Below are 12,740 nucleotides of genomic sequence, written 5' to 3' on the forward strand. Positions count from 1 at the left end.
GAGCTGAAAAAACACAATTCTTAAGCTGCGGTCACACTTGACTTTTCCTCCCATAGACTTCCATTCATACGCATGCGAATGCGTCAGACCGGAAACACGGGGTCATGCGTTAAGTTTCGCAGGTTGCTGCGGTGCAAAGTTCAAGCTTGGTGAACTCTAACCTGCTAAATCGCATCACTTGACTGCATGAGACCAATTGAGGATCAAAACATGACCTCTCTGGACAGAAATTTAAAACATGGAGCAATCGCTGGCTTTTTTAAATGTCTAATCATCTTGTTTAATCCCGCCCCTTTTTGCAGTGCCGCACGACAGAATTTCGCACACACAAAGCCCAATGTGACCGCAGCTTTATGGTCTTTGGGGGGACAACTTAACTGTTTTATGTTCAATCCACTTAAATTTGTAAAAACTAGTTAGCTATCTTACTTCCTTTAATAGTGTCCAAACGCAAATCCATGGTACTCAGCATTTATTTACAGTGTAGACACAGATTACTAGTTCCCAGTAAGCTTTGCATCAGGCTGTACAAGGACAATAAATGTTAAAATTGAGTATTATTCTATGTGTTTTTACACAAGATTAACAAAGAGACATGAACTAGACTTTGATGTTGCGATATACAGAGGTTTCTGTTATGTTGAAATTTGGAGAGCAGAGCCTGAGGTTAGAATGACATTGGGCTGGAAAAACATTAAGACTATGTGTGTAATGTATGATCCACAACTATAATCATTAAAATGTATACAAATAGTCTCCTTGATGACTTTTTATGAATGTTAATGAGGGACACTTGTCTGTATGTTTATTAATATGACTTGAATGACACTTAACAGACATCAATATATTGACACAACTTGTATTTACATGATATATTTAATTGTTGTTCTAATTCTTTTTTTAATATAGACCGCTGAGTTAAATTGTATATATAAAAAACAAACGTTTTCTTGTTAAATATACATCTAACTTATAGTTATAGTTTACTAAAAGAGGTAAACACAACACATCATTATTACCAGTATATATTTTGTAATGATTTAATTTCAGATTTTGTATTGTCAAGTATTCCATTGCTTTACCAACAGAAAAAAATTGACATTTTTCAAATCAGTTATTTCATACAGTTAATTCAATCATTATAAAATCAGTCTATAGCAGCCTTATTCATGCCATAGCAATAAGACGATGGTATAATTATGCATCTTTTTTTAAGTACTTTTAAAGAGCCCATATTATACATGAAATAGGGTCATATTTAGGTTGTAAGGGTCTCCAACAACAGTCTAATATGCATGCAAGGTCATAAAACACTTTGATGGTCTTATAACCTGCATTTATTTTTACCTAATTATCCCAACGACTCCCATATGAATCGTTCAGCGATTCATTTGTTCCCAACCCCCTCCTCAGCGCGAAGCTAATCTGCGCTGATTGGACCGATGACAGCCTGCTGCGATTGGTCGACAGTGACAGGCTTCAGCACGAGACAGAGTGAAATGCCCAGCTGGTAATCAACTATATAAAAGTAGTCACAGTGCACACGCGCTTCATAGTGTAAGGCTTTTTTCACACACACACACACAACCCTCCTCAGAAGAACTGGGGAGATCGACGCGAGTCTCTCTCTCTCCCTCTCCCTCTCTCTCTCTCACACACACACACACAACGCTCCAGAAGAACTAGGGAAACTAGGGAAAGCGACGCGAGTCTCTCTCTCTCTCTCTCTCTCTCTCTCTCTCTCTCACACACACACACACACACACAACGCTCCTCAGAAAAACTAGGGAAAGCGACGCGAGTCTCTCTCTCTCTCTCTCTCACACACACACACAACGCTCCTCAGAAGAACTAGGGAAAGCGACGCGAGTCTCTCTCTCTCTCTCTCTCTCTCTCTCTCTCTCTCACACACACACACACACACACACACACAACGCTCCTCAGAAGAACTAGGGAAAGTGACACGAGTCTCCTGTCTCCTAGCTTACGATCGATCGCCATAGCAACGACAAACGGCAGTGGAACGCGAGCTCACAAAAGCCTTTAACGTTAAATCCGTAAACAAAGCGGCACGCGTCGCGTTTTTAACGTGGCTTACATGTGATAAGAGAATATAAAGAGTAACCGCGTGTACTGTACCAGGTTAACAACTCATCTTTGGGTAGAGACTGTCAATATTATCCATCTGAGCACAGCGTGACTTCATTCGACCGGCGGCGTCTGTGTGTGTGTGTCTAGTCTTTTTTCTGTGTTAGTGGGCGGGGCCGCAGGTTTCAAATCTCCCTGGTTTGCGCGCGTAACTACTGGCGAGGCTTGTGTTTCGTGGCTGCGTCATCGCGAAACACCTAATGACTCGTTATCAAGGCGACTCGTTTGAAGCACTATGAGTCGACTCTTTTATAGATGAATCAATAGTTTTAAACACTGTACACTTACAGATTTAAGCCTTAGCTGGATATTTCACTTCACTTAGAGCTGTGTTACACACTACATGGAAGGGCATTTTCAAAAACCCATAATATGGGCTCTTTAAACAATATTTTACTGTGCTATTTATCAAATAAATGCAGTATTTGTGACTAAAAAGATATATATGATACAACTACATCATTATATTTTATGATATTATAGTGTAATAATCATAGTTCAATGAACAAACAAACAATCAGAAAAGGGCTCCTAAAATCCCCATTCCACCAAAACTGTTCTTCTGTTTTGTTTTTACTTTTATTATGAATATGTTAGCTTTAAGGTCAGTGTGCTCTAAAACAATGACATAATTCACATTTACATTATAAGCATTCAAAAGTCAGTCTCTTATTTCTGCCAACACAGACTAACGATTCTGATGACATCACTCTCTTAGCACTTCAGATTTCCTGTTCAACCAAATGCAGCCTAGAATCTGTTGTGCCTCGCTCCCTACACTATATATAGCCACTAAAGCTGCAGTTGAATTTGCTCACTTGTTCACACAGTCACTATTTTCTATATGATGAATGGCACATTATACGAGGGTTAAAATGCTCATATTTAAATATGCTTTCAATTAAGGTGAAATCTGCTTTTGGGTTAATAAGAAGCAAAGCTAAGGCAATCCACCGGCAGTCTGAATTTAACACATAATCAGCACATATCACAAAATGTTTCTGGCCCTTTTGAATTTACACAGAATGCTACATTTTTAACTGCTATGGAGGAAATAATGATGGGAAATGCAGATTCAGCATTATCATTAGGCTATTACATCTCAAACTGCATACTTATGCACTGTTATACACCACTTTGTAGTATAGACAAGTGAAATATTCTTGGGGTGGTCCACTACCATATTTTAAACTTTAGTTGATGTGTAATGTAGCTGTGTTAACATAAACAGCATCTCTGAGCATAATATGCTCAAGTTCAATGCAAAGTGAGACATTGGCTTTTACAAAATGAACTCAACAAAGCCTACAGTGAACGAAGTTTGGGGACTACAAAAAAACACATCGATGTTAGTGAGGTCACAAGTGCTTCAGGTTACGCGCATTCAATTCACCATGCGCACACACCCCGTGCAGCGAAAGAGGCGTGGCCAGAGGTGCTGTAATTTTATAGCAGAGTAAGCTAAAATGCTGCCCAAATGCTGCTGTTTCCACAGAGCTTCTTCTGTTTCAGTATTTGGGCTTCCAAAGGACACGACACAAAGAGAGAAGTGCTTACAATTTAATTTTAATTATGTTCCAGAAAATTATAAAAAAGATATAGCTAGCATTTGACAAAGGACAACTTCCAAAATCTCTCCCAGTTCAGCGCTGGATTAGGCTAAAAACTATGAAGGAGCAGCTCCTCAATGAAGGAGCAGCTCCAACCATAACAGACAAAGCTGTGGATTGTGAGCCACAACCTGTAAGTATTTTTATTTGTTGAAATTGATCAATTACATGCATAGTTTCTAGCGTTAACGGTATGTTGTAGCACCATCGGTATGTTGTAGCAGTCATCAAACCCCTGTAAACAGCCATAATCTTCAGCAGCGCTGCAGTGTCTCTCTATGCAGCCGCTTTCCCTTCGTTATACATCTCAAATAACGAAATGATCGCAAATGATATGTGAACGTTTCATATTACTAACACATGCTCATAACCAGAATATATATGAAAGACACTTGTCAGATTTTTTTTAGAGAGCAGGCGTGAAGTTCAGCTGTGTCCTCTTCATTTTCTGTCTAATTCAGGCTCACACTGACACGGCTACACTGACAGTTTTTACACAACACACCGCATTCTATTAGAGGCGTGACTGGACGTGATGCTTTTCCTGATGATGTGGAGCCAATCCACGAATCACAGTACATTGCGTTAGCTGACAATCAGAGCCTCTTAAGGACAGGTCTTTGGAGGAACTATAAATATGATAGTCGTTTTCGTGTTAGCTGAGTAGCAGTTTATAATCAAAGTAGGATATATGAAAAAATAACATGATTTTTTTACAAATGAAGCATGAGCACACAATGCTTTGCATCTTATAAACACAACCAAGCCTTAAAAATACACTTTGGACCACCCCTCTGAAAATTAATAAGTGCACTTTAAATTCCCAGATGATTCAACCTATAAAAAGAAGCGTGGAATGTTCAACTCTTCACACACTCAACGGTCACAACTGTGCTCAAGTAGCGGAAGGGGAGGAGCTATTGGCCAATGTTGTTGGATTATTTTATTTATTTTTGTACTGAGCAAGAAAAATCCCCTCCCACATATTTTGGTCATTTATTTTTATTAATTTTCCAACCGTCAAACCTCGTCTGAGAAATGGTTTGAATTTCAGTTTAGTTAAAAAACGACACTAAACTCATACACGTTGGTTGAGCGTCTAAGTGCGTAAGTGTATAGTCCATAAGTGCATAGTGTGTGCCATTTGGAATACAACTTGTATATGAAGTCATAAGCTCAAATCAAGTCAAATATGGCTGTAATGAGTGAACTATCATGTAAACAAAATGCTATGAGCTATTTTTGAAAAGAAAGGTTGGAGCTGCTTATTATGTCCCGCCCTGTCATCCTGTTTCAGGTGAAATTACATTGACACCCACACAATAATGCAATAAATGATTCAAGGTACTTCATGGGACCCTTAAATGTACAATCCTATCCCACAAAGCCCAGACAAACACAGCACAAGGTGGAGCTGTACTCTTGTGTATCTTCCAGAGTCTCAGCAGGTGGGTGGAAGGACACTCGCATTTGGACACACGTCTCTCATTTTGGCAGTGGCTCAACCGCCACAGATGGTGGACTCACAAATGAGAGAACACACACTGATACAATAGTGAAGGAGTGCAAGTGTAGGCTGACTTTATAACAACTGCCTTTGTAGATCCCACTCCTGCACCGCCGCTGTGTTTTTTTTCAGCAGTGGACCAGAAAGGTTCACTATTGCTAGCCTACATCTGTTTCCTTCATCCAGCAGCAGCCACCGAGGGAGCTGAGCCAAAGAGGAAGAAGAAAAAGATACGATTGATCTCACTGACGCCCCGAAAGTGCAACAAACAGACGCCATCCCACAAGCCCTGAGGCCTGAGAGTACCAGCTGTCATCCTTGCCACACGGGAAGACTGGCGAAGGGAAGAGCGCACAGCTGTCCATCCCAAAAATACAGCCCGCCAACACCTGCAGGCCTGGCGGCAAATGTGGCCAGACTGCAGCAGACAACAGGGACAACTGACGGCCCACTTGTTTCCTTCACAGCGCAAACACGAAAGTCACCCTCACAGACTGTGAGGGAAATAATGTGGCCTTTTAATATGGAAGATGAAGAGGATCTCGGTGTTTATGCAGTGAATTGATGGTTGATATCTCATCTGCGTGTCATATTTCAGGAAGGAAGTAGATGACATTTACAAAGCGTGACCCTGAGAGAAACCACAGTGATGCTGCATTAATATATGCACAGACTCACTACTGTTAAAAGCTACGTTATGACAACACAGCAACTGTGATAAATGGATGAGCAAGAGAATAACCAGAAGGACTGGTTAGTGCGGTCAGACTTAACGGTACACCCAAAAAATTAGTCGTAATTTTTAACTCACCCTTTTTAACCGAAGTTGTTTCAGACCAGCATGACTCTTTCTTCTGGGAATTTGTGAAGAACATTGTTACAGTTTTATTATAAAGAAAGAAAAGATAAAGAAGAAAAAAATCACTATAAATGTATCATAAAATTGATTCAAATGACTAATGAGCTGCAAAATTGGGTTGTTTCTCACTTAAAGTCTTAAAATATTTTTGAATTGAAACTGTCATAAACGTGTTAAAAGAGATGTCCAATTTGAGAATCAATCATTCTTGTGAATCTTTTCGTAGTTTGTTCATCCAGATTACAATGACTGTACAGATCTGAATGATTCTGCTGTTTGGACTTATTTTACCAATAGAAATGATTATTTTAATGATGAAATTATTCTACTAATTGGAATGATTCTGCTGGAAGAAATGATTCTGCTTTTTAGAATGAAGCTACTGTTTAAAACAACCCTTATTCTGAAAATGTACCTCTATATACCTTTCTGTAGGCTGCCAAATATGTACCAGGAGTTACGATTTTTTGCAGTTTTTGCCGCTGTGTACGCTTTTTTAAAATCTCAAATTTCTCTTGCGAGTGCCATTCGTGCCTGCTGTTCTTGTGTAAATCCTCCAGAGGACACTCTTGACTGACTGTTTGACTGACTGAAAGCCTGACCGATCGATTGACATTGTTATTGTTTGACCTGCCCATTCACTTCCCTAAACCCAACCAACAATTTTTTAAAAGCAATTCAGAAAAAGAAATGCCCTCATCTGATATTCACCACATTCTCAGATTTTACCACATTCTCACCCTGTTATTTACTCATTTATTTAATTTTTTGTATTCTGTTTTTGTCTTACCCACTTTCTGAAACCGTTCTTCACCAGACTCGAATACCGACGTCGTGGTCAACTCCTCTCTGCATCTCAAGTCCGCCGACATACATGGCGAGCTAATGGGACAAACTGGTAACAGCGGGAAATCCGTCCATACGGAGGTAAGCGGTCAGCTGGTAAGCGCGAAAAGGAACGGCATCTTACTACCCCGTATCGTTCATTTTAAAAATGAAATGCAGCCATACATACTTCTGGCTATATAATTCACGATCTCCAGAAACATATATAGGGCAACGTTTTCAGAATTAGCCTATACTGTATGTTGGTTTAGAATGATAATGATCAGAATGATTTTACTGATCAAAACGATTCTCTAGAGAGAAGAGATTCTACTGACCTGATAGATACTGATAACAGGATGCTACTGATCGGAATGATTCTCCAGATAGAAGAGATTCTATTGACCTGACTGACACTGATCAGAATGCTGCTACTGATTTAAACGATTCTCCTAATAGAAGTGATTCTGCTGATCTAAATGATTCTCCAGATAGAATTTATTCTGACCTGATGATACTGATCTGAATGATTCTCCAGACAGAAGAGATTCTATTGACCTGATTGACACTGATCAGAATGCTGCTACTGATTTAAACGATTCTCCTAATAGAAGTGATTCTGCTGATCTAAATGATTCTCCAGATAGAATTTATTCTGACCTGATGATACTGATCTGAATGATTCTCCAGACAGAAAAGATTCTATTGACCTGATTGACACTGATCAGAATGCTGCCACTGATTTAAACGATTCTCCAAATAGAAGTGATTCTGCTGATCTAAATGATTCTCCAGATAGAAGTGAATCTGCTGATCTGAATGATACTCAGTTTAATTCAATTCATGTTTATTTGTATAGCACATTTCACAATGTAGATTGTGTCAAAGAAGCCTAACATAGTTCTAATAAAGTCCAGATTTTTGAAGTTCAGTTAAGTTTAATTTAGTGTGGTTTAAGTTTCACTGCTGAAAGTTCAAACACTGATGAGCAAATCCACCACAGCTCCACAAGTCCCGATCAAGCATGCTGGTGGTGATTGGAATGATTCTACTTATGAATATTGGAATGATTGGAATGATTCTACTTTTCAAAAGATGTGTTTCCCAAAAGCAGTGAAAGCCAACTGCAGTCTTACGTTCTGTTGTAATCCAACATAATTGGTTTTCTGTTTCCTGAATCTATAGAGCTCTCCCTCTGTTATTAGATGTAATTTCTTCTTTATTTGACATATAAATAAAAAAACACACTTGGCAAAAATCTAAAATGTAGTACAATATAAGTAATAAGCAGCAAGTCAAGTGATATTCTGGAAAAAGCATTCGCGAATAATAAGAATGATTCTACTGATAGCTAGGAAAGGTTCTCCTAATAGGAATGATCATAAAATAATATTTTACTAATGGGATAAGATTGATCTGAAAGATTCTTCAGATAGTAATAATTCTACTGACTTAAATTATCTGCTAGTTGGAATGGTTTGGATCAGAATGATTCTCTAATCATTTAAGTCATCCACTCGCAACAGTAGCAAGGTTATCAGTTGAATACTGCCATACTGGCTTGGTAGTTTGGTGGTATTAGTCTTCAAAAATTCACCTATTGTATTTCACTGAATAAATAAAGCCGCATCGTTTCAAAACAGCATGAGGGTGAACACAACCCAGATAAACACCACTGCGATCACTTCCAAGCGCAACAGAAGCAAATGAATAAACACCAACCACAAAAAAGAACCAACCTTCCCACACAAGCATGAGCACACATTGACTGCGTAGTTTAATTTTGAACAGCTGCATAGTCTTGGGTTTTCTTGTATATGCGCCAAAATAAGAATGGAACAAAAAACCTTGTGACTTACAAATCATTCATGGTGTAATGAGCACAGATGTTCCTTCTCATTATACTATAGGATGCATTCATTGTCTTTTTCCATTGACTGAGTTAGTATGATGATGGTCTTATCTGATCTCAGTTGGTTCACATCAAGGCAACAAACAAATCTGATATCTCTTACTCTGAAAGAGGCCTTTACAGGAAATCAGGACAGTTGACTCTAATAATATGGGTCAATACATACATAAAAGAGACAAAACAAAAGTATATTAACTCCATGACTATGCTTGGAACACACTTGCTGATACAAAAGAGTGAGTGCCTTTACAAATGACTTTTATCGTCCATTTCTTTCTACTACCCAAAGGCGTACTGTAGACCCAGACAGAACACACTATTTGCCAGGTCATACCATCTGAAAAAATAATATATAAAAGATCCAAGATTTTTAACAGTAAAACATACAAAGAAAAACATCTTATTGATAATAATCCAGTTGTTGTACTAGCATAGGTAATAGATCAGTAAAAGTTTCATAGATATGCTCATGCAGAATAAGCAGTTCAAGTGTGCTTTAAAAGTAGTGATATAAAGCTGATATGCTAATAATATGCTAATAAGCAAACTAGTTGTGAAATGTGCGTTTTCTATAATCAAAACTGTTACAGTTTTAATCCTATAGTCTAAGTTACAATGCATGAAAAAGAAAAATACACTCAACGGCCACTTTATTAGGTACACCTGTCCACCTGCTCATTAAAGCGAATTTTTAATCAGTCAATCACATGGCAGCAACTCAATGCATTTAGGCATGTAGACATGGTCAAGACAACCTGCAGTTCAAACTAGGCATCAGAATGGGGAAGAAAGGTGATTTAAGTGACTTTAAACGTGGCATAGGTGTTAGTGCCAGAAGGGCTGGTCTGAGTATTTCAGAAACTCCTGATCTACTGGGATTTTCATGCACTGCCATCTCTAGGGTTTACAGAGAATGGTCAGAAAAAGATAAAATATCCAGTAAGTGGCAGTTCTGTGGGCACAAATGTCTCGTTGATGCCAGAGGAGAATGGCCAGACAGGTTCGAGCTGAAAAAAAGGCAACAGTAACTCAAATAACCACTCGTTACAATCGAGGTATGCAGAAGAGCATCTCTAAATGCACAACATGTTCAACCTTGAGGCGGATGGGCTAGAGCAGCAGAAGACCACACCGCGTGCCACTCCTATCAGCTAAGAACAGGAAACTGAGGCTACAATTCTCACAGGCTCACCAAAATAGGACAACAGAAGATTGCAAATGTTGCATGGTCTGATGAGTCTCCTTTTCTAAAGAATTATTTTTTTGGCTATTTTGCCTTTATTAGATAGGACAGTATTTATGACAGGAAGCGAAGTTTGAGAGAGAGAGGGGGGTAGGGTAGGGAAATGTCCTCGAGCCGGGATTCGAACTCGTGACGCCCTGACGTGCTACTGCACCATATGTCGACGCGCTAACCACTAGGCTATTGCGCCGACGATGAGTCTCCTTTTCTGCTGCGACATTTGGATCATAGGGTGAGAATTTGCCGTCAACAACATGAAAGCACAGCTCCATCCTGCCTTGTATCAGCAGTTCAGGCTGATGATGGTAATGTAATGTGTGGGGGATATTTTCTTGGCACACTTTGGGCCCATTAGTACCAATTGAGCATCGTGTCAACGCCACAGCCCACCTAAGTATTGTTGCTGACAATGTCCATCCCTTTATGATCACAGTGTACTCATCTTCTGATGGCACTTCCGGCAGGATAATGCGCCATGTCATAAAGAGCGAATCATCTCAGACTGGTTTCCTGACAATGAGTTCACTGTACTTAAATGGCCTCCACAGTCACCAGATCTCAATCCAATAGAGCACCTTTGAAATGTGGTGGAATGGGAGATTCGCATCATGGATGTGCAGCAGATAAATCTACAGCAACTGCGTGATGCTATCATGTCAATATGGACCAAAATCTCAGAGGAATATTTCCAGTACCTTGTTAAATCTATGCCACGTAAGATTAAGTTAGTTCTGAAAGCAAAAGGGGGTCCAAGCCAGTACTAGTAAGGTGTGCATAATAAAATGGCCGGTGAGTGTAGATACCACTTAAAAATGACAACTGGTCAAAATCTTGGTATTGCTTTATTTTGATGGTCCCTTTTGAACATTTGTTTGACGGCAAGTTGTATTGCAAATGCAGGCAAACTAATTTTCAATAAAGTATTATTATACTGTTTGTTTAACTGACTATAAGAAACCTTGCAAGTACATGTCAACTTACACTAATCTTTATCTTACAGTCGACTAATAGGAATTAGCTGATATGTAGTAGTTGCAATGTAACTTATTATCAACAAATTGTGTTAAAAAAGGACCATCAAAATAAAGTGATACCCAAATATTTTCACGTGTTACTCGTGACTGATAAATATAGGGTTTATTTTAACAAGTATTGATTACTTAACCCTTCTAATAATACTTTCATTTTAGGTTTGGAATACATGTCATCAGATTCACTACATATAAATCTAGAGACAAGTATTTTCAGGTGGTTTCTTTATATGTGCGTGTTGTGTGGCTTTTTGACACAATTACCAAAAATAGCTTGTAGATTTAGTTGTGCGACTGCGATGCTTAATGTGGCTTCAGCAACACACCACTGACCTTAATTACAAGCAATTAAAAGTCTTGCTGCTGCGAACGATATTGCCGGATAACCCTTATTGTTCATGCCAGAAAATGACTTTATGCTCACTTGAAGCTAGAGCACTACATTTTAATAATAACTGCCTGCATTTTGAAAAAAACAAACAAACGTTCAAATATAATTGTGTTTGTAAGAAGCACCCCATAAATAATAAATAGGCTATGTCACTTACGCTCTCTGCTGAGGGAAACCCATCGACAGCAGCACGTCCAGATTGGATCCATGTTTGACAGAGACGCAACTATTCTGTCTCAGTCTGCGCGGAATAATCTTGGAGTAAAGATCCTCCTTTGCTGCCATACTTCAGTCCCATCAATTGATACCGACGACAGTCTAAGACGGCACGTCCACATCTGCTTATTTAACGAATTACACTATGACTAACGTTATGCGCGCATAATCGGTCCCTCCTCCTGACAGCGGCAGCGTCTGTTTGTATACAGTAGTAGTATCCTACAGTACATTAACGAGCTACAGATAATGGCCGTGCCTCAAAACCTAAAGGGGCTGCCTATACATACTACACAAATATTGTTAATCACAGGCGGACTCCAAGTCAGAAAATTTGAGAAAAACGCCCGCATGCTCAAAAACGCTGTCTAAGTGGGCAAGTCACGAGGTTTTGAGACAGCCCAAGCGCGTGCCAACCCAGCAGAGAGAGGCACGTTCACTCGTATTTCACACTAAACAGCTTTAATTAGTCTAATTTACCTGAAAGTCCAAAGCTGACAGCCTTTTTGTTTTAATGTTACACAGGACCTGCAATAAAAGCAACACAACAAATTAAAGATTATTACACACACTTGCATTGCTATCAAAACTATTTATTTTATTAATTCACATAAAACAATAGCCTATAAGACAAAAGGAGAAATTGTAGCAATTTATTAACATACAGATTTAATTAAATAATACTTTCCAGATGCAATCACCTCTGATGCAATCTTTAAAAGATTTAAGCTGCAAAGTAATGCCATAATATTAATTATTGTTTCCTCAAGAACATTTCATTGAAAATTAAAAAAAAATCTCATTTTATTAGCGTGAAGAACATTTTAATAAGCTAAAAAACACAATAAAGAACCATTTGTACTAGCATGAGAGGATCCCATTCCTTTAAAAGGTTCTTTATATAACCATCGGTACATATAAAGAACCTTTAGTTTTAAGAGTGAGGAATTCTGGCTTTTGGCTCTGCAGAAAAACATCTTTACAACACAAGAACAGGA

At 38.8% G+C, this 12,740-nt stretch overlaps 1 protein-coding gene across 1 annotated transcript in view; it reads right to left on the reverse strand.

Annotated features, from left to right (window-relative positions):
• The window catches only part of ubash3bb (ubiquitin associated and SH3 domain containing Bb), a 41,278-nt gene extending 29,098 nt beyond the window's left edge, over positions 1–12,180 (reverse strand). The window contains exon 1 of the mRNA XM_056474405.1: positions 11,684–12,180. Coding sequence (XP_056330380.1) covers positions 11,684–11,811 — 128 coding nt within the window. The 5' untranslated portion in view covers positions 11,812–12,180. The remainder of the gene's footprint in view (positions 1–11,683) is intronic.
• Positions 12,181–12,740: the final 560 nt, after the last annotated feature.

Source organism: Danio aesculapii, chromosome 15 (assembly GCF_903798145.1).
Source record: "Danio aesculapii chromosome 15, fDanAes4.1, whole genome shotgun sequence".
Lineage (NCBI taxonomy): Eukaryota > Metazoa > Chordata > Actinopteri > Cypriniformes > Danionidae > Danio > Danio aesculapii.